The 23,127-nt window shown below is 51.6% G+C and overlaps 1 protein-coding gene across 2 annotated transcripts in view; it reads right to left on the reverse strand.

Annotated features, from left to right (window-relative positions):
• TRIM9 (tripartite motif containing 9) overlaps positions 1-22,654 on the reverse strand; it is a gene marked incomplete at both ends in the record, with an annotated part of 64,231 nt that extends 41,577 nt beyond the window's left edge. For both annotated transcript variants that reach the window (XM_080345550.1, XM_080345549.1), the window contains one exon: positions 21,839-22,654. In XM_080345550.1, the coding sequence (XP_080201676.1) occupies positions 21,839-22,654 (816 nt within the window). The remainder of the gene's footprint in view (positions 1-21,838) is intronic.
• Positions 22,655-23,127: the final 473 nt, after the last annotated feature.

A 23,127-nucleotide genomic window follows, 5' to 3' on the forward strand; every position in this document is an offset into this window, starting at 1 on the left:
GCTGGACTTGAGCTCTCTGAGGTCTCTTCTCATCTGAAGTTTCCTACCACCAAAGCTTTATTATTATACTATAAAAAGAGCTTTTGCCTGCTGTGAACACCCCTGCCTGAGCAGAGATGGCCCCATCTAGTTGCCCACCGGGGTTTCATCACAGGGGTAGAGCAACGCCACTGCCAAACCCCTTGGGCTTCACATAGTCCTACCTCTACGTCCATGATTTGTTCAAGATCAATGCATCGATCTCCTGCTCATTTAAACCAAGTGTTTCCACTGCTGTGCATCAGGGAGGGCTCTTCCTGCTCTCCAAGGGGAAAAACCAAGGGCAGATGCAACAGAGATCAAAGGGCAGGTCCAAGGACCAGGATTTCATATTTCTTTTGAAGCACCACTCTATAAATGCTTCCCGTCACCATGGATACGGGAGCACTGGGAATGCAACGCTCACCATGGCAGCGGCAGAGATGCTCGAGGAGCTGCTGCCAGGAAAGCACTTAGAGCCGAGCGAGGAAGCTCACATCTCACCTCAAGTGCAGGAAAACCACAGTAAACTCAGCAGTATACCCGGCCTTTCTCATGTTAACTCCTTCCTCCAGGCACTGGAGTCTGAGCTTCTATATCTGCTTCCAAGCTTCCCGAGTTTGAAAGGGTTGGATTTGAGATTTCTCCCAAAAGCTGATAGCAACTGGATTGCATTTGGTGCTGCAGATGTCCAAAGAGCTGGCTTGCATCAGGTAGACTTCAAAACAAGGAGGGACTAGGACTTAAAGGGAAGGGCAGAGATGGGAATCAGAATAGTTTGCGTTGAAGGGACATTCCCAGCTCCCCCAGTGCCCCCCCTGCCATGAGCAGGGACATCTTCACCAGCTCAGGGTGCTCAGAGCCCCGTCCAGCCTGGCCTGGGATGTCTCCAGGGATGGTTCAGCCACCACCTCTCTGGCCAACCTGGGCCAGGCTCTCACCACCCTCAGGGGCAAAAAAAGCATCTAATTCCCAGACTAAGAGTAACTAAGAAACCTGTGCATGTGCCAGATGCTCCATCCCTGCATGGGGGGCATTTTGCAGGCCATCAAATCAACCCCTTGAGATACGCCGTGGCTTTTTAGCTCTGAGGGCACTGAACAGCGAGCAGCCATGGCACTAGGACACACACATCACTCTGATGTCTCCAGGCTGAGCAGAGGATGCTACAACAAAATCAATGAGCAGCTATGTGCATGTCCTGTTTGCTCAGAAGCACTTAAAGGACACCGAGAGGTCTCCTCGCTTGTCACCCTGCAGGCCCATCACCCCTTTTGGAATCCTGACAACGTGGCACAGCACAGGGGAGGAAGGAACGAGCTGTTGGTGGTTGGAAGTGGTTTAACACCAGGTCCTCCGGGAAGGAGCCCCCAAAGCCAGCGAGGCGCCCGCAGCGGAGACCAGTGTGAATTCAGCAAGCGCAAAGATTCAAAACCTCAGAGGATTTCAACTTCCAGCTCTTCTGATGCAGTTCAGGAACGAGCTCTTTGGAAACCCTGCTCCCTCGAGCTCAGAAAACGTGTTTCAAGTGGCCTCTTGACAGCCCGTACTAAGATTTTCAAGGAAAATAAAGCACAGAGAGCTGCACAGAGTGACAAAAGCACTCGAAGGCAGCAGGAGAGTGGGAAGGGATGAGAGGATGAGAATCATTATCACGAAAGCTCATCAAATGAACTGGATGGATTACGAGAAGATGGCAGACCCATTAATAAAAAGGAAGTAAGAATCAATCAATAATTCTGGAAGAGCTGAGATAATGGGTGCCTTTAAAAAAATTATTCTTTAATAAGAAAGGACGTATGGGTAATTAGGAAGTAATGAAGAACTTGTCAGTGTATGTACAGAGTGCGAGTGGGCGAGGGGACTCCGTCCCCACAAGTGACGGATTTCCGAATCGCTGGAGCCGAGTGATACATCTTAGTGTCATGAGGACAGTGCTTAATGGACTCACTGAATCATTCATGATTATTTATGAAGAAGTCAAGAATCCAGGAAGTACCAAGGGATGAGAGGGGGGAATAATTCACATTTGCTTCTGTAATATTTTTTTTATAGGAAAGAAAGAAGGACTCCCAAGATCTTAAAGAAAAAAACAGCCTAAGGAGAAAAGGAGCCACAAATACAGTAAATACCTCTAAAAGTCTCTAGAAAATAATGTCCTTGGTGTGGGGTGGATACACCTGGATGTTTGGCTCTCGCATGCCCCTGCAGCAAAGATAAATTACTGCGGGGAGCCTGGTCCCTGCCCTTTGGAGGAACCCCAGAAACTTGGCTTCTGCAAGGACTTCAGACACGTGGTTGGGATCCGAGCATCATATGAAGGAGGAATATGCCTGGAAAGGTAAATGAGGGTTTGATGGCACCACTAAGAGTAGGAATTGAAACAGCTCTAAGAGATCTTCTTGGCCATAAACACGAGTGAGAAATAGATGTGAGCTCTAGCCAAGAAGAACGTCATAAGATTCATGGAGCAATCACCTCCAACCAGTGTGAAATGAATGGATTCTTGGGAAACTGCAAAATGAGAAAAAAAGAAGAGGTGTGCAAGAGATATCTGTGACTTCACAGCATGGATCCAGCTCCCGGTGCAAGGACAGGGCTGAGAAGGGGCAGTGACCACCAGAGAACCTTGGAGAGAAGGAGCCTGGCAGAGTGGAGGAATCTGGGAAGGGCAGGAGAAACGGGGTGACAGCAAGAGAGGGAGGTGATGTGCTGGGAAGGACTAGCAAACATACAGCATCTGATGTGCTCACCACGTGCAGAGTTTCCTCCAGCTGATGATGACACCTTTAAAAATCCATATAAACCTGACACTTGCTTCTGTGCTTGCTTTGCCTGATCAGGAGAGGGAACAGAAGTCACAGAATCACAGGGTGGTTGGGGTTGAAGGGACCTCTGTAGATCCCCCAGTGCAACCCCCTGCTCACGCAGGGTCACAGAGCAGATCACACAGGTGGGTCCAGGGGGTTTGAATGTCTCAGAGCAGGAGACTCCACACCCGCTCTGGGCAGCCTGGGCCAGGCTCTGGCACCTCCCAGCAAACAAGTTTCTGCTCATGTTCACATGGACCCTCCTGTGTTTCAGTCTGTGCCCGTTGCCCCTCACCCTGGCGCTGGGCACCACTGAACAGAGTCTGGTCCATCCTCTGACACCCATCCTGAGATATTGATCCCATTGATCAGATCCCTCTCAGCTTCTCTTCTCCAGCTGAACAGCCCCAGCTCTCTCAGCCTTTCCTCATCACAAAGATGCTCCAGATGAGGGAAGAAAGAAGCTTCCAGAAGGCCAGGGCAGAAGGATGCAGAAGAGTCTGAGAAGATTGAGCAGCTCCTGACAGTGAAAGAACAGTTGGGGGTGACACAGAAGTGATGGTGACCTCCCCTTGGGGTGTGCCAGCCAAAGGACACCAGGAGATCCAAGGGGACAGGCTGGCATCCACGTCAGGAGGGATGTGGTGTGGCAGATGCTGTGCCATCATAGCATCATAAAATGTCCTGAGTTGGAAGGACCCACAAGGATCATGGAGTCCAACTCTTGTCCCTGCACAGGACACGCCACAGGTCACACCATGTGTCTGAGGACGTTGTCCAGTCTCTTCTTGAACACTGTCAGGTTGGGGCTGTGACACCTTCCTGGGGAGCCTGTTCAGTGTCCAGCACCTCTGGGTGAAGAACCTTTTCCTCATGTCCAAGCTAAACCTCCCCTGATACCTCCAAACGAAGCGTCTTGGGGGCACTGGGCAGGAGGCTACACCTCCCCATTGGGCTGACCTGCATCTCCATGGACCCCATGGCACATCACCTGAGAAGACGCAGGATGCACAACCGTTCCTAATAAGTAACAACCGGCGTAATAAAAGCCCATTACCTTGGTCTCTGACTTGCTGCTGTTGCTAGTCACGGCAATGAGAGAACCCAACAGGAACACATGTGATTTTTAACCCTAGAGCTACCAGAGTAAAGGAAAATACTGGAGAAACTCTCTAATTTAAAAACATGAACGGGGAAGGGGGGAGATGAGTTTTGGTTCACAGAAGGCGCATCAAATGGCTGTCTGGAGTTGTAAGCTGCCTTGTAAAGAGCCGCGTACGGGATTAGCAGGCGGTATCTCACATCTCAGACAAGGCTGCGCAGTATTTATCTTTACACACAGAAGCCCTTTCATACCACAAAGGTACAAACACAGTTGAAAGTGGTAAATTTGATCTCTTTTACAGAAAATCTTTTATTTTTTTAAAAAACCAGGAATCTCTAGAGACCTTGTGCAATCTGTATCCAACAAGCACTGCAAGACCCCTCTCATTTTGCAGAGTCAGCAAAAGCTCCACTCTTTCCACTTAGGCGAAGGGTTTGTTTTAAGTCACTGGTTTAACTTAGGAGGAAAAGAAGCCTCTTGCAACACGCCTGCTCGGGGTTTAAAACACTTGGGGAGACAGATGCTTTAGCAATATTTATAAGCTCAGCTTTGAACCCAGCACTAAGCTGGCCAGCTTGTCGTAGCCGTCTGCAGCGTCTCGGGAGCTCTGTGATCCCGTCCCCAGCTCCACCGCGACACCGACACACTTTAAAGAGAATGCGAGAGGATCTCCCGGGTGCGGAAAGCAAACACTCCACAATGTGCCGGCAGGGGCTGGGAGCAGCTTGTTAAGATGCTCTTTGTTCTTCCCGCTGCGGGGCTACGGGGATGAAGAGTAGCAGAAGCGAATCTCAGATGAGTTTTGCTCCTCCTGCTACTTAATTCTGGTCTTACCTCATCGGTAAGGAAAGAGTATGTGCTCAGGAGAGAGCGCATCTGAGCACTTTACACGTAGCAGAGGAGCTTCATGTAGCCTGAGAGGATCCAAAGGTGCTGTGACCAGTGTTGGTCTCATTAGGTAGGGGAGACCTTCTGATCTCTGAACTGCCTGAAAGGAGCTTGGAGCCAGGGGGGTCGGGCTCTGCTCCCCAGGAACAAGCGCCAGGAGCAGAGGAAACGGCCTCAAGTTGCACCAGGGGAGGTTGAGGTTGGATGTGGGGAACAATTTCTTCCCCAAAGGGCTGTGGGGCATTGAACAGGCTGCCCAGGGCAGTGCTGGAGTCACCAGCCCTGGAGGGTTGGACAGACGGACATGAGGTTCTCAGGACATGGGGCAGTGCCAGGAGTGGGTTATGGTTGGACTTGATGATCTTGAGGGTCTTTTCCAACCAAAATGATTCTATGATTCTGTGTTTATCCGGTGCAGGCCAGATGGGTGCAGGGACTCCCATGGGTGTCTGAGCTGGGATGTCCATGAACAACAGACCTACTCCAGCGGGATTAGCCCAGTGCTCTGCCTGAGCTCATTAGCCTCAACTCTTAATTATCTCCCATGCGGTCAGCTTGGGTTTCCCTGCCGTGACCCCTTGGTTTCACAATCCACGTGAACAGGACGAGCCTGGGTTTGTGGTTGTCTTGTGATCTTTCACCAGTTTGTATCATTCAGCTTGGGCAGAATCTGTACGGGGCAGCACGTGTGTCGCCTCTGCCGCCAGCACCGCAGGCTTCATGGTGCTGGTTCTGTGAAGAGGTTGCAGTTGCTTCTCATGACAGCTTAGAAGGGAAAAAGGACAAATGTTCTCAACACAAATGTTGAAAAATCCAGGTTTTCTAACATGACTCTAAAATGTTGAACTTGGGCTTTTTTTCAGTGGCACATTGCAAGGAAAGGAGGTTGGAGCGAGGTGGGTGTTGGTCTCTTCTCCCAAGTAACAAGTGACAGGATGAGAAGAAATGGCCTCAAGTTGCACCAAGGGAGATTTAGGTTGGATATTGGGAACAATTTTACCTGGAAAGGGCTGTGGGGCATTGGAACAGGCTGCCCAGGGCAGTGCTGGAGTCACCATCCCTGGAGGGTTGGACAGACAGACATGAGGTTCTCAGGGACATGGGGTAGTGGTGGACTTGGCAGTGCTGGGTAAACGGGTGGACTCAATGATCTTATAGGTCTTTTCCAACCAAAACCATTCTATTATGTGATTCTGTAAGTGCCAGGGCTTCTTCCTTTGGGTTACGGCTTTCATTCTTGAATATTTTTACTTACTTAAATTACTTATAAGTAGAAACATTCTACTTAAACTTACAACTAATTTTGAATACAAAAGGGAAAACCAGCTCATTAGCAAAGCCTGCCCAGGCCTGTCATCCCTTCCCTCTCTCAAGTACAGGGAAGGGGCTCCCAGTGCTCCCAGCAGAGCAGCAGCAAAATACACTTTGCTGCAAACACCACGGTGCAAACAGCACCACGGGCTCCGAGCCATTGCCAGCACTGCCACCCTGGAAAGTCACCCAGTAGGTGCTTGCGGTCACAGGATAAGCCCTTAAGAGGAGAAGTTTCATGCCACCAGGTGTAACAGCCCCAAAATAAAACTCTCTGTTTCGCAAGGCAAATAAATCAGTGCAATTTGAGGGCTTGCTTAAGGGTGCATGTGTGAAGCCCGGCTCCAAGGGACACACGAGCAGGTCCTGCCACCCTTTGGGGACATCACATCATCATGGCTGTGGAAGTCACAGAACCACACAGAATCACAGAATGTGAGGGATTGGAAGGGGCCTGGAAAGCTCATCCAGTCCAGTCCCCCCATGGAGCAGGAACACCCAGATGAGGTTACACAGGAAGGTGTCCAGGCGGGTTGGAATGTCTGCACAGAAGGAGACTCCACAACCCCCCTGGGCAGCCTGGGCCAGGCTCTGCCACCCTCACTGAGAAGTTTCTTCTCAAATTTAAGTGGAACCTCCTGTGTTCCAGTTTGAACTCATTACTCCTTGTCCTACCATTGGTTGTCACTGAGAAGAGCCTGGCTCCATCCTCTTGACACTCACTCTTTACATATTTATAAACATAAAGGAGGTCGCCCCTCAGTGTCCTCTTGTCCAGCTCCAGAGCCCCAGCTCCCTCAGCCTTTCCTCACACGGGAGATGCTCCACTCCCTGCAGCATCTTGGTGGCTGCGCTGGACTCTCTCCAGCAGTTCCCTGTCCTGCTGGAACTGAGGGGCCACAGCTGGACACAAGATTCCAGGTGTGGTCTCCCCAGGGCAGAGCAGAGGGGCAGGAGAACCTCTCTGACCTACTGACCACCCCCTTCTAACCCACCCCAGGTACCATTGGCTTCCTGGCCACAAGGGCCCAGTGCTGGCTCATGGTCACCCTTCTGTCCCCAGGACCCCCAGGTCCCTTTCCTCTACACTGCTCTCTAATACGTCATTCCCCAACTTATCATACTGGAACCTGGGCTTGTTCCTGCCCAGATTCAAGACTCTACACTTTCCCTTGTTCCATTTCCTGCAGGGATCAGTCTCTCCCGGGCATGGGAGCGCTCACCCAGTTGACCAAGACCACTGGAAACCAGTCACGTGGAGGGATGTGCTGAGCCGGGACCAAAATGCTTCTCAGCAGAACCAGAGACCCTTGTCCCCTCTGTCGGCTCATCCTCTTCATCCTGTCACCTCCATACGCCTTATCTAGTCTCTGATCTTTAATTACAGACTATATCATTCGCCACTCCAAACATATACGTTAAAAATAATCTTTGGTGTATCAGGTCTGCCTCTCAAGAAATACCGATGCTTTATTGCCGAGCTGTGCAGCCACTGAGGCCAACAGCTTTATAAATATTCTCAGTAACGATGAGGTAGATGAATGTATTTATGCGCACGCAAAATTGTGAACGCGGAAAGTCGTTATATAAACTGTTATATAAATTACCTACCGATCACATATAAATTTTCAGAGTCCAATTCCCCCAAGCTCACGCTAAAGGGGTAAATCACTTCAAGTTACCGCGGTTATTCCCGACGGCAGGGACCACTCTGCAGAAATGAAGGAAGCAGAATCTGGCCTTAAATTACACACTTGACACACGTTTGTGATATTACTCGTATTCAGAGATCTCTTGGCTCCTTCAAACTGTAACTGCAAATCAACTCAGAGACCCCAAACCAAGCAAACTGTCTCTTTAAACAAAATGACTGCAATATCATAAATATTGATTTTGTAAACATTTTGCCGAGGTTAAAAACTTTCCACGGGGATGGTCATTAGGCACATAACTCTGCTCTGCATCCCTGGTAAGCACATTTATTAAAAGGTCATATATTATAGCGGAATCTCAGGCAGCCTAAATCAGCAGAGCGCCACTGAACTCGGCTCTGCAGCACATGCCCTCACCAGGTGATGACGATGGGCCTGGAAGCTTCATTATATCTAATTAAAATCAAATGTATTTTGGGGCATATGCAGATAAAATGGATGTTTTCTTGGCTTCAGGAACCTTGCTGTGATGTAAATTCTTCCGGAACAGCTTAACACCTGGTGGCTGCATAGATACAACCTCTACTTGCGTGTTTTCCTTTTAAATTACACTGGTTTTACTGTTTATAACGTACAAGGTGATGAAAGACACATTGACTAGAAGAAGGGGACTGTTCCATGACCCACCTGAAGACAACTCTGAATAAATCGCACCGCCTGGTACCCTTTGGACAGCCTTGGTGACCTCTGCTGGAAACCACCAGTCTGCATACTGGGTGAGGAAAAACTCCAGTATCCCACCCTTCCAGTCCCAGCTTCCTCATTAAAGATGAGCTCGACTCACTTATTTTCTGGCTAGCAGATTTCCTCTCATTCAACAGTAACAATTGCTCTGTGCAGTAGGGAATTGCCACCAATTCGGTGATAACACCCCAAGGAGCCTTTGCAGATCTGGGGGATGATGGAGCTTTATGGGTTCTGGGCAGAAGCACCGTGGGTGCCAGTCAGGTGTCATATCTGGAGCTGGGAAACCATACATCCCTCGTTTTGCAAGAGTATTTAGGTCGATGGTTGATTTTCTGTCAACTCTCATCACACGCCCAGAATAGAGATGGGACAAATCATTGTGGTCAATGGCATTCGATGGCACAATCTATATGAGGCTTTAGCTCTGTCTTAAGACTATCAAGCTCTGCACATGTTGCCAGTCCAGACCCATCTGTCACCAAACTGCTCAACTGTCCCTCCCAACCAGAGCCCTCTGGACACACAGGCTGGTTTTGTAAAACCCAAGGCTCTTGGACCTGATCTGACTCTTGACAACTGTAACAATTCATTGAATCAGAGAATCTTTCAGGTTGGAAAAGACCTTTAAGATCATCAAGTCCAACCGCTAACCCAACGCTGCCAAGTCCACCACTAAACCGTGTCCCTGAGAACCTCATTTATGTGTCTGTTCAACCCCTCCAGGGATGGTGACTCCAGCACTGCCCTGGGCAGCCTGTTCCAATGCCCCACAGCCCTTTGGGGAAGAAATTGTTCATGATATCCAATCTAAACCTCCCCTGGTGCAACTTGAAGCCGTTTCACAGCTTTGTTGAAGCCAGATCAGTGGCATATGGCAGGAAGAGCTTTCATCCCACCATACACAGCCTGCTGTAGTCCTGACACAAATTATTCCCTCAACTTTCCTTTTGATGCATCACAAGACGAACTGAGATGCCAAATGCCGAGTGCATATGCTCCCGCAGAAAGACGATCTATGCTAATTGCCACAAATGACCTTGCGCGCTGTCATCCTCCTGACTTTGCTGGGTTGCAAATGATCCCAGGAGCTGAAACAGTCCCAGAAAAGGGTCCCACTTTTCCCAAGGATCGGAAGCAACATCACAGAATCACAGGTGGTGTTCCCTCAGGTCATGCTCATGTTTGAATCACAGAATCATTTTGGTTGGAAGAGACTCTTAAGATCGTTGAGTCCAACCATAACCCAACTCTGGCACTAACCCATGTCCCTAAGAAAGGTGGGTGGCTGTGCATCATCTTTGTGTCTAGAGGAGTCATAGGGAAAGGATCATTCTCAGGGAAGAAGACACTTAATTTGATGCATCTGTAGATTTAATCCAGCTGAGATATAAGGCAGGAGCCTGGGGTAAAAAGCACCTGCTTATAAACCTGATCTCACCACTTCCAGTGTTTTCCAAGACCCCGAGTGCAGCCAGACGGTCCCTCCCAACTGCGCCCGCTCTCAGGGGAAGACCAACCATGCAGCTACAAACCCTGGAACCAAACCCATGAGGCACAAACTAAGAGCGACCTAAAGCACCACATGGGCAGTTTTGGCATTTTTCCCTGTGATAACCTACTCATGTGAGCCTTGGGATCCCAGCGAGGAGACGTGGTTTGCTTGTTCCTCCTCTCGCTCGCTATGCACCAAAACCGCGCTATAATTGAACATAATATCTTTTGCTCGAGCAGAAATGGGGTTGTTTCCATACAAAATCCACCTGCGTTGGTTCTCACAGCATCCTGGGGCCAGTGGACTCACTCGAATCGTAAAGTGGCTCTGGTTCTATCACAAAGAGGTTTCAAATGCCATTTCAGTGTCATCGAGTGGAGCTCCATCACTAGGGAAAGAGGTGGATTTCTCCTGAGCGCAGCTGGGAAAGAAGTCAAACTTATGTCTACTAAATAAATAGCACTCCACATTCCCTGGATCCTCCCCAGCTGCTGAGGCCTTGCAGCTGCAAGGTGGGGAAGGAGAGAAGCTGAGAGCACCAGGTGGGATCCCACCTCCTTTCCTGCTCCTCTCCCCTCTTTCCCCGCCGCAGATGCGTTCCTGCAGGCTTCACACCATGACGAGACATCCCAGCAGCAGAGCAGCGTGGTGGCACTTACCCACCGCTCACAGCCCGTCAGGAGATCGCACGTCTGGCCAACCAGCCACATCTGGCGCATCTGCCGAAAGCAACAGGCAGCTGGGCAGGGTCTGCTCAGCAGGGATGCGGGCAGCCAGAAAGTGAGGAAGGATGCTCCTCGGAGATGCTGCAGCATGGTCCTCAGCATGTGGCCGCGGCGCCGCGGCAGGAGATCAATAGAGAGCCCAACCGCCGCCCAAGCCGCTGGTAAATCGACCTGTGGGTCGTCTGGTTCGTAACTCCCGGAGCACAGCACGATACGCACAGTCGATACCATCAAATAACCTTCTGGCCCTTCGATCTGGGTTGTCACCTGTCATTAGTGGAGCGGCGGGGAAGGGGCAGCGCTCGGCTCCCCTCCCTCCTGCTGAGCAGCCCAGAGGGCAACATTCAAAATGAGACAAAAACACAACTCTTTGCGGGTATAGGATTTTTTTCCTAAGCTAACAACAGATTCTAACTGCTGTGCTCTGGGGGAGGTGAGAAATAATCTCGTAGGTGAGAAATTGTGTCTACGCACTTGCTCTGATTCACTGAGCTGTGGGCTGATGGTGGCACAGACTGAAGCAAACGCCCTTTTGGGGCCTCATTTCCAGGGAATTCAACGTCAAGATGGAACCAGTGTGGCTGTGGGATGGATACAGGACAAACTTGGCCACGTCTGAGCTGTGGAGATGAGTGGGGTTTATGTGACAGTGTGACTTGAACCACAGCTGCTGCTCCTCCTAGAAAAGACCCTCACAAAGCGCTGGCTGTAGATTAAAAATGGCATAAAAAAAGAGAGGCAGTCGGCGGAGCTACAAAGGAGCAACAATAAAATATACGTCGGGACAATCAGAGAGGCATTTTGATTGCTTCCTCAGACGGCAAGACTGAGACTTCACTGGCTTTGCCATGAAAGTCGAGGTTTGTTTTACACTTGTGTCTTGTACCCTGCCAAAGAAAGAGCGCTGTGTTCCCGGGAACCTGCGGCAGCTGTCACCCAGCCAAGGGACAATGCCAGCGCTCACCCAGCACCGTTTGCACATCAAGGGCTCTCACCAGCTTCACCATTTCAACTCCAGAAAGCATTTAAGTCATGCCCTTCAATCTCTGTGACTTAATTGAAGACCGAGCATGTGTGGAAGTGCTTTCCCAGGGAGGGAGGTGACACTCCCATTGTGTCCCTGATGAGATTTCACCCGGTCCTGGCGGCCTCTGTGGTGTTGGAGGTTCTCAGCACATCTCCACGTGCAGCAGAAGGTGCTCGGTTATGAGTTTGCGTTACAGGACAAGGTTTCTAGGCTGGAGGGGGCTGTGCTGAATATACAGCTTTGGACAAGCTCTGGCAGTCCGAGGAAAAGGACAGACAGGGAGACTAAGCAATTATTAGTCCAGGAGCACAAGGTGAATCTTCGGTAGGGATTGCTGACCTCAAGACAGCCACGAGCTCATCCTTTCTTCTTCCAGCCTGTCCTGGTTTTGTTAAAAACAAGTTTCTCTTTCAGTGAATGTGCCTGTCAGCTAAAGCTTCATATTAACTGCATTTTCCTGGAGAACCAGACACATGTTTTGGTAAACATAGCAATGGAATGCGAAGTTATTGATAAGCATGGATGGACATCTTGCGAGAGGGGCGACAAGAAACCAGTGACCAAGAAACTGACCAACTGTGTATAACATCCCATTCACATGAATACTTCATATAAAAGTGGGAGATCACGAGGACCTCGTCCCTTTTTTGCCTTTTTGCCTTTTCCATTCTGCTTATGGCGACATTAGGAGAGGACCTTGTGAGTCGTCCCTGCGAACTGAGGCCAGTGACAGACTGAATCCAGCTCCGGTTGGCTGCAGAGTCCAGTCCAGGACTTCGGCTGCCGGCTCTGCAGTTGCTGAGACTTTCAAGATTGGTTTTGTATATTTTGTATTACTTTCTCTATTCTTATCAGTAACATTTAGTAAAACATTGTTAATTTTTCCAACTCTCTTCTCTCTGTCCTTCTTTCCCTCCCGATTACCTGTGCTGAGTGGGAAGGGGGAGAAGGAGGGATAAAAGGGCGAAGTGGGGGGGAGAGGAGGTTAACAATACATCTGCCAGGGTTTTATTGTCACCCCGCAATCTAAACCCTCGACACAGCCACAGCTCCCTTCCTTGCTGCAGTATCAACAGCCACATTTCCATCATCATCCTCTCCTCCCCTGCTTTGGGCTGGATCAACAGCTGCTTTGGGTAACACAGCCCAGCCCCGCCAGGAAGGGAATGGTGGCTCTGACCCCAAAGCAGCACGTCTGTGTGTTGAAATCAATAACTACGCCTTGTAAGAAATGATCTGTTTCAAAGCTTGACACATCCCTCCCTTCTCCCAGCTTTACATAGTCCAATGGAGAGACCGCGGCATAAAAATCAGGGAAACTTGTTAGGAAAAGGATGCTTTCCTAACAACTCCACGGAGCCAAAACCAGACCTCTGAGCCTGCCTTATGGACAGAAAGGTCCTTCCCAAGCAGAGAGGCGACTGGCACGGTGAGATCCTCAGCTAGCAAAGGGACACAGACCCTGTGCAGCCGCCGCACCCAGTGCAGGGCCAGGAATCAGAGAATCACTTTGGTTGGAAAAGATCACCAAGCCCAACTATTAACCCAACATTGCCAAGTCCAGCACTAAACCATGTCCCTGAGAACCTCAGCAGATGACAGGAGTGAGAGCTTCAATTCACATCAGTATTACAGCATCACGTCGTGCCAGCTGAGGATCTGCAGTTCGCTTTTGTTTCGTGAATAATCTTTGAAATATTGCCCAGTGTTAGCAGCAGCTCTTTTCATCATCCACCGCTGATGCCCGCAGAGGTCAAGAGGTAAAGAGCAGGGAGGAGGAAAGTGGTGAAGTTAAAAGAATTACTGAATGAATACCTCTTGAATGAAGGGGTTATCCGCGAGGACAGAGGGGTTTTGGCAGAGAAGACCCCAGGTGGGAAGCAGCTGCGGTTCCGCAGCACAGGCTTAAACAAGAGATGCTACGGATGCGTCGTGCACCCTGGAGCGGAAAACACAACCATAAGTCGTCGTTCATTCACACACACTAAACAATCCCGTCGCAGGACGATGGGAACTGATGGTGCAAATCCAGAAGGACCGGACAGAGGAAAGAGAAAAAAAAATGGAAGCAAATGCAAAGGTCTGACTCCCAAAAAAGACAAAAGACAAGAAAAGAATCACTGGTTGAAAGATGCCACAGTTCCAGCGTTCGTGCAAATAATTTAACTGATATTTAAATCCATCAACTAATATAAGGTTAGTATAGGTGTAATTAACACCGATGGGAAATCTGTCACTGTCAGATCGCTTCCAGAGGGGTTTCTGCTGACTGTCCTACAGAACCCAGTGTGCACCTATTACCACCCCTCTATTTCTGTAACACGAGGAATTTAGTGGCTAATCAAGTGCAAAAAACACAACCCAAAAGCTGGTCCGTGGTGGGGCTGCTGTGCTGTGCTTTGGCATCGCCCCTCACGGCCAGGGACCGGTTGCTCCAGCCAGACGCTGGCTCACAAAAATTTCACCATGAACTTGGGTTGATTCTTTCCAGCCAGCAATTCTGCTCTTCACAGACCAGCTGAGCCTCTAACTGAGCCTTTCCAGCCAGCTCCAGGTCAGGCTGGCCCCAAAAACCGCATTCGATCCTGAAGGCAAAATGTGACTTAGATCTGATTTCCTTTGAACAGGAATGCTGAATCCTTTGACAAGCTCTTCTCGCTCAGGTCTCTTTTGCATTATAAACAGACGTGTCTCCTTCCCGCATTCACCAGCAAAGAGCCACTGGTATGGGGTTTTATATCCATATATCTCCTTGTTAGAAAGTTTAATAGTTTTCATGACTGACCTTTATCCACTAATCCACCCCTCAACTGCAGACCCAGAGCACCCGTTCACCAAACCATCAGTCTCTTCACTCACAACTTGGATGGTCCATGAGAATTTGAGACACTTGCATCCATGGTACCATCGCTTTGCTCTTCCCAATAACAAGGCTTTTGCCTTTGCTGGTCCTTCTGGGACGTCACCTGAGCTGGGGTCACCGGAGATTTACACTGTGAGCTCCCTTGGGCTTATGCGCTTGCTCTAAATAGATATTTATCCACTTCATCCCAGTAGGACTAGCTGGAGGAACAGGGAATGAGCTGGCTTATTTATAAGCCAATTTAATAGGTAAAACACATACCACAGGCACACAAAACACCTCGTCCCCAGAACAAACAAAGCAGGGAACGAGGCTGCCAAAAGGGCAGTTCTGAGAGCTGGGGAGTTGTAGCAATTCACCTTTCTTTGCTTTTTTAATTATTCTTTGATACAGCTGGGAAGAGCACATGCAATTCGAAAGCGCTCAGCTTTAAATGAATATGTATGTGAATCACACAAGTTAATTAAGGGATGTGGAAAATTCCCTCAAACTTTAGGGAAGAGAATGAAAATATCTTCATAAAATGGCACATGCTGGATCTCTAGAAAGGACACTGCGAGGCTCCTTAATAGGATTTTGTGGTCATATGTGAGCAGGTTCTAGCAAATGACTCCAAGCAAAGTTTTCTCTCTAAAAAGCTGAAATTCGGGTGCTGGTTCATTTAGAAAAGTGGGAATAAGCGATGCAGAGCAGCCCCATGTGCCTCTTGAGAGCACATTCCCGACCAAGATCCACCCCGCACCATCAGCTCTCCGAGCGCTCCTTGTGAAACCTGGTAAATAAACAGCAACACCTTTTTGTCGCTCTCATGTCATTTACTTAACACCCGGTGCGGCGTTTGCTCTGCTAATTCTGTTTTTTCAGGCTAGGGATGTGGTGAGAGGAGAATCCCTGGGTGACGCACCGATATCTGTTGATATTGCCATGAAAGAGAAACAAGAATTAGTCCACGGGCTGGTTTTTCACCCGTCCCAGCTGAGATGCTCCTGACTCGCATAACAGCAAAGGCAGCAAGAAATATCCCCCCAGTGGGACCCTTTGTTCATGAAGTGGCCAGGAAAAGAAAACAATCAGATACAACCATGTGGGGAGAACGTAAAGGGCTCGATATTCACAGAGCGCAGGAATTTAGTGGAGAAGATAAATCCCACCAGTCTGTACTTCGAGATGCTTAAGAGCATTTGGAGCATCTGAGCACAGATGGTGCAACCCAGCATCGCCCTGTCAGGTCCGGGTATTTTTGGCTTTCCCATTGGAACTGATTTACACCCACCCTGAGATGGCCCCGGGCCCATTTCCATGTGCAGAAGTGGTGAGATCAGGTTTATAAGCAGGTGCTCTTTACCCCAGGCTCCTACCTTATATCTCAGCTGGATTAAATCTACAGATGCATCAAATTAAGTGTCTTCTTCCCTGAGAATGATCCTTTCCCTATGACTCCTCTAGACACAAAGAACGCCTCATAGAACTTCTGCACCACGTTACCTTTGATTAAGGTGATGTTTGTGGTTGCTCTTTACTAACTGCAGTAAGAGCCACCTGACATAGAGCTGTTTTCTAAATAAATCAATACAAGGCGGCAGCATCACCCCCGGATCCTGGACAGACACACATTGGTGTAAATCCATGCGCCTCAGTGACATTTCTTTGCCTTTTCTGACTTCAAAACATCTTGTCTCGTTTGCCACTCTCAGGATTTGGCCACAGAAAAGTGGAGCAATGGGGAAGGGTGTTTGGCTAGAGAAGGATGGGAGTGATGGAGCAAGTGCAGTGGGATTCGGGAAGGCCACCAAACCAAGGCTTGGGAAAGTGCTTCGCTTTGCAACAGGAAAAGCTTAAGGATTCTCATCGCTTCTGTTTTTGCAGCAAATATTTTCCTTTGCAAATGCAAACAGATCTTTGTCACGCAGCAACTCCCTGGATACTTCCCAGGAGCGCTGTGGGCTACAGGAATTCCCATGGACCCAACCGCAGCACGTTGACGGTGCCTCAAGAAAGCGGCTCCCCAAAGTCTCTATGGCAGCCAATAGAGTCCCAGCCAAGTAATTAATGAATAACTCTGTCTGCTTGTCCCTGTCTTGGCTGTGACACCCACTGCCCCCGGACAGAAACTATGAGACACTGGTGGTGTCTTCCACCTCCTAGTTCACCCTAGATGTGCAAACCAACTGGAACAAAGACGCCCTTAGTGTACCCGGGATTCTTGAATCTTCAAAGAAGAGCTCTCTCCACATCCCTCAAGACATCTGTGCTAGCGACAGCTCGGATGAGCTGAGGTCTCGATCATTGCTCTGCTAATTAACCTCTGACCATTAACAATCATTACAGCTGATTCAACGGAGTGCGTAAGGTCAGCTCACAGGGTTGGTCTCTACCACAATCTGTGCAGAGATGCTGCAGGGGTTTGAAATACTAAATTGAAATATTAAACCCTGGCCCAGGTTGGCCAGAGAGGTGGTGGCTGAACCATCCCTGGAGACATCCCAGGCCAGGCTGGACGGGGCTCTGAGCAACCTGAGCTGGTGAAGATGTCCCTGCTCATGGCAGGGGGGGCACTGGATGGGCTTGGAACGTCCCTTCAACTCAAACCATTCTGTGATTCCAAGGAAAGTTTGTGTCTTCAGCCTGGGCAATGCCACCCTGGGCAGTTAAATCCAATGTAAAGGTATAACCAGGAGCACTATTTACCTTCCACTGAAGTCAAGACCTGTTTCTCCTTCACTACATGATGTACTGTAGAGGAAAGGGACCTGGGGGTCCTGGGGACAGCAGGGTGACCATGAGCCAGCACTGGGCCCTTGTGGCCAGGAAGCCAATGGTACCTGGAGTGGGTTAGAAGGGGGTGGTCAGTAGGTCAGAGAGGTTCTCCTGCCCCTCTGCTCTGCCCTGGGGAGACCACACCTGGAATCTTGTGTCCAGTTGTGGCCCCTCAGTTCCAGCAGGACAGGGAACTGCTGGAGAGAGTCCAGCGCAGCCACCAAGATGCTGAAGGGAGTGGAGCATCTCCCGTGTGAGGAAAGGCTGAGGGAGCTGGGGCTCTGGAGCTGGACAAGAGGACACTGAGGGGGGACTCATTCATGTTTACAGATATCTAAAGGGGGAGTGTCAGGAGGATGGAGCCAGGCTCTTCTCGGTGACAACCTATGACAGGAGAAGGGACAATGAGTACAAACTGGAACACAAGAGGTTCCACTTAAATTTGAGAAGAACCTTCTTCCTGGTGAGGGTGGCAGAGCCTGGCCCAGGCTGCCCAGGGGGGTTGTGGAGTCTCCTTCTGTGCAGACATTCCAACCCGCCTGGACACCTTCCTGTGTAACCTCATCTGGGTGTTCCTGCTCCATGGGGGGATTGCACTGGATGAGCTTTCCAGGCCCCTTCCAATCCCTCACATTCTGTCATTCCGTGATCCTGTGAACTGGACAGGCTGCAAACCTGCTCCCCTCTCATAGAATCACAGAATGGTAGAACCTTCCATGACAGGGACATCTTCACCAGCTCAGGTTGCTCAGAGCCCCGTCCAGCCTGGCCTGGGATGTCTCCAGGGATGAGGCATCTCTCAGTGTCAAGGTAAAGCAGACAATGGTCCAAGCCCAGAGTCCTGGTTTAAGGCAAAAGAAATGTGAATGAGACGTCTGTGGAAAAAAGAGGCAGAGCCCCTGTAAAGGAAACCTATGATCCCAACCCAAAGCAGAGAGAAGCTTCTTGCTTGACTGCCCAGAAAGAACAGATGCTTGCACCACTCTTCACCATGAGACACTGACCTCTTCATCTTATTTCTGTGCAGGGTAAAGCCAGATTGATATTTGCTGCAGTCCATTTATATACATCTATCTATCTATCTATAAAAAGCTGTTACCAAGCTGCTGAGCATGCACTCACCAAACACTTCCCAGCAAAAGCCAGGGGGACTCGAATGCACAAAGAATAAATGATTCAGCTCCATCTTGCGTTTCTGCTTTTGACATGCCAAGCAGCACTCCAACTTGTCAGGACCCAATCCAGGCAGCTGCAATATATATACAAAACTGGGACAATTCAGATTAAAACCCCATTTTCCTCTATATTTCTCTGAATATTAACCCCTCTCCCAACAGCTGTCCTGAAAGGAAGATAGAAGAGAGCGGATTTCCCGTGATCTGTGTCCGGCTTAGAAATCCCAGCTCGCTGAATGATGTTTGATTGCGCCGCAGCACAGATTATTTTGAAACGATCATCTGCGCGAACCACACAATCAACGCTCCGCCAGAGAAAAGCAAAAATTGGGGCAGTTCCTGAAGAGATCTGTAAAAAGCCCTTTGGTCTCCTTTCCACATGCTGCACTTAACAGCGATCGCCCCGGGCCCGGCAATCACGTACCCAGGCGTGAACGCTGCTTTCAAGAACAACAGCTCATCGAGGCACCCTCGGGTCACCACGGTGAGAATCACAGTCTCCTCGGGTCAGAAATTAAGAGCACAGATGTATCCCTATGAATATTTTGCACTGAGCAGGGCTGTAATCACAGAAAAGTCAAGAGCGGATGACTCTGTCCTTTCCTATGAGCTGTAGGTGCTCGTTACAACCACTCATTGCTGTGAAAAGATCAGGAAAAAAGGGATGGTTGCTCTTTCAGGAAGTTTCTCTTGCTGCCAAAGGCTTCTCCCCTCAAAAAATAACACCCGGATACTTTTGCAAGAGGTTCACCAGCCAAATCCACAGGTGGTTTGGTTCCTAATGCCCCATCCCAACCAGGATAAAGCTTGCAATGTCAATAGCCTCTCCTCTTGATTCAGTTAAGCAGCACCTTGGGGAGCACTTCTAAATCACTCCTTCAATCATACTGTATTGCCACAATTGACTCAACAGACTCTTTTCCCTCCCTAACAAGGAAACATCAGGGAATAGCAGTAAACCCCTACACTGTTGTACCAAAAAAGCCATTTGGACAACCTGCAGAAACACGGGATCACCCAAGGCAGGTGTGACTTCACATTCTGATTTCCAAACATTTGAGAGAAACTGCATGAAAACCGTCATTTCAAAGAACATTACAGCTCCATGTCTGTTAGCTACACCAACGAAATACTGCATTGCTAAAGCTCTGCCTTGTGAAAAGGTATTTTGAAAGATTAAAAAAGCATTAGAGGAAGAATAAGCCATGCTAATGATGAACACGAACACTGGACCCGAAGTATCTGAGCACACAAAGCTGTCCAGATGCTCACGCGTGTATCTAAGTGCCTTGCCACACCTGAATCAAAGCAGGAAGGTGAAGTCCAAACCTTATGAAAGGTCCTGGTACCCATTAGATTTCTCTTGTTACGGAGAACACCACGGACAGCTGGACCTGGTTCTGCTCTGTGTCCGCACACATCGAATGGGTTCATCCTTCCTCAGGAGGTGGGTCAGAAAACCCAGGCTGCTCCCGCACAGCCACCACTTTCTGGGTTTCGTAACAGGCAAGAGGAGTGAGATGCTCACAGCATCTGACAGCTCATGTCAGGCTAACACGCCAAAGAAGAGCCCCCGCGCCCCTGTGAGCAGGTTGTCACCTGTGCCATGGTGCACCCCGGCAGCCCAACACCAGCTGGGAGCAGTGACAGCACCCCGTGTGTGACAACAAGGGACTGGGCACTCAAACTGTTCTGGCACATGGGTGTCATCTTTGTGAGAGCGCAGGAAAGCTGGGGAGGAGGTGGTTGTGGTCCTAGGAGAAGGGGGTCAAGAGGAGCCCTTTCCAGCAGCAACATGCCCCACTGTGCCCTTTCCTCCCACATGGCAACGTAACGGGGTCAACCACTTCTCCAGCATCATGAGAAGCGATGGCCTGTCCCTGTGTGCACCCACTGACCCAAATGGGGTGCAGGGCTGCATCCCCCATTGAGCTGCGCAGCATCTCCTAGAGAGTGATCTGGCCAAACCCCTTTCAGCAGGGGGGTCACACACCTCCCACCCCTTGTCACAGGTCCCCCCACCTGCTCCTGCCAGCAGCGATTTGCTGGAGTGGGGCGGGGGGCAATTGTTTCAATGTTCATCCTAGAAGTGACACCCATCCCCTTGCACCCTGTCTGCCTGCGTCCCAGTCACTTCTGCCCCAGTTCCCTCAGCGAGGGGGTCACTGGTGCGAACGGGGACGGGGGCAGCGGGGTGGATGGAGTTGAGCTGAAGCTAATGACAGCCACGTCCTGGCCTCAAGCGCTAGGACCCTCTCCTCCAGCAAGGACATGTGTGGGAGCGAGTGTGCTCCAGAGGAGCTGATCAGTATTCAGCGAAAGGCTTCGCTACCGCGCTGCCCGCTCGCCCGCCGCCGTCCCTCCTCCTCCTCCTCATGACTCAGTGTGCAGGAGGCAGCAGCAGCCCGTCCCCAGCAGCACCCCACGGCACCCGCTGCCGCGGCCCCGTCCTCCCCCGCAGCGGATTTCACGCCTCCCTCCTCACTGAAGCATCGCTCCCCATCGCTTTTCCAGCTCCGCAGCGCAGATGTTCCCGATCCACCGCCAGGCCATCCCCCGCAGGCCTTGCCAGCTCCTCAGCTTGTGGGAACCTGAGGGCACGGCATGATTTGGGGACCCACGGGGAGCATCACCTGCCTTTTGCCAGCCTCCCTGTACCAGGGGGAGCATCACAAGCCTTTTGCCAGCCTCCCTGTACCAGGGGGAGCATCACCAGCCTTTTGCCAGCCTCCCTGTACCAGGGGAACATCACCTGCCCTTTGCCAGCCTTTCCGTACCAGGGGGAGCATTACCTGCCTTTTGCCAGCCTCCCCATACCAGGGAAGCATCACTTGTCTGACAACAGCCTTCTTGTACCAGGGGAGCATCACCAGCCTTTTGCCAGCCTCCCCGTACCAGCAAAGCATCACTTGTTTGACAACAGCCTCCCTGTACCAGGGGAGCATCACCAGCCTTTTGCCAGGCTCCCTGTACCAGGGGAGCATCACCGGCCTTTTGCCAGCCTCCCCATACCAGGAAAGCATCACTTGTCTGACAACAGCCTCCCCGTCCCAGGGGAGCATCATCTGCCCTTCGCCAGCCTCCCCATGCCAGGGGACAACTCTCAAGCGAGGGTGCAAAACACATCCCCAGCGTGGCAGAGGGCAGGGGGTGATGCTGTGAGCTGCAGGAAGGTGGACCAGGCAGGACAATATGTGCTGGGCAGGCTGCACAACCACGGGGAACGACCAGGGCTGCTGGCAGAGGCCACCCCAGAGCCAGCGCTCACCTTGTGGAGCTTCCACATGGCACCCAGGGCCTTGACTTCGTGGCTGGAGTGCTTGCCCTCCTCCAGGCACTGGTAGCAGACGGGGCTCTTGCACTGCACGCAGTACATGCTGTGGTTCTCCAGCTCATGGTCGGTGCAGGTGGAGATCTTGCGAGGGCTGAGGCGGCGGCTGACGCGGCCCTGGGCCGGCGGGACCAGGCGGTGCTTGGCCAGCGGTCCCCGCGGCGGGTGACACCGCAGGCGGCAGGGATCGCAGTAAAAGACGTCGCACTGCTCGCACATGACGGCCGCCTCCTTGGGCGCCTTCTCGCAGAGCTGGCAGCGCAGGGCCGCCGCCCTGCCTTGCTGGTAGCGATCGATGACACCCTCTAGCAACCGGTTGCGGGGGAAACCCCGCAGCCCGCGCTCGTCCAGCACCAGGCTGCGGTGGCACTGCGGGCAGGTCAGGCAGGCGTTGCGGGGCGGCGGCGGCGGCGCCAGGGTGGCGGGAGGCGGCGGGGCGGCCGGCGGGAAGACGCGGACGCCGTTGGGTGACTTCTGGCAGGGGGTGGTGGGAGCGCTGGCGAAGCCCCCGTAGGAGCCATAGCCGCTGTCCGCCTCGCTGTACAGGCTCATCTTATCCAGGTCCAGGTAGTCATAGTCGGAGACGGCCGAGCCCGAGGCGCGGCGGCTCTGCGGCGACTCCGACTCCGGGGTCTGCACCAGGATGTTGCGGGCGCACGCCTGGCACAGGTTGTGCGAGCAGGGCAGGATGATGGGCTCCCGGTAGAAGGAGCCGCACACCGGGCATTTCAGCTCCTCTTCCATCTCTTCCATAAGGGAGGGAAGGCAGCGACGCGGCGCCCGCAGCGGCCGCGGCTGAGCTCGACGAGTCACCCGCACCGCTCCGCGCCTCGGCGCCGACTGCGGGCCGCCCGCCGCCCGCCCGCCGCGCGCTCCGCCCCGCCCCGCCCCGCGCCTCGCCATTGGTCCGCTACGAGCAGGGAGGCGGGCCGCACTTTCCCATTGGCTCTGCCGCCTGCCCGTCCCCCCGCTGCCGCCGGCGGCGCTGCCGTGAGGGGTTTCTCGGCAGGGCTGCGGAGCGGTGGGGTCGGTGCCGGGGCGTGGGCCCGCCCCCGGTCTGCCCCGGCTGCCCCCGCCCGGCTCCTTCGTCCCGGCTTCCCTCTGCGCCTAGGGCCAGCGTCCCTACCAGCAGCGACCCTACCGGCAGCGACTCCTCGCTGTCCCTGCGGGCAGCCTGCCCCAAAGGTGCCCCCCAAGATGGCGGTGTCCCCCGGGCCCTACACTGT

The sequence above is a fragment of the Nesoenas mayeri genome (genome assembly GCF_963082525.1).
Source record: "Nesoenas mayeri genome assembly, chromosome: 5".
In the NCBI taxonomy this organism is placed as follows: domain Eukaryota; kingdom Metazoa; phylum Chordata; class Aves; order Columbiformes; family Columbidae; genus Nesoenas; species Nesoenas mayeri.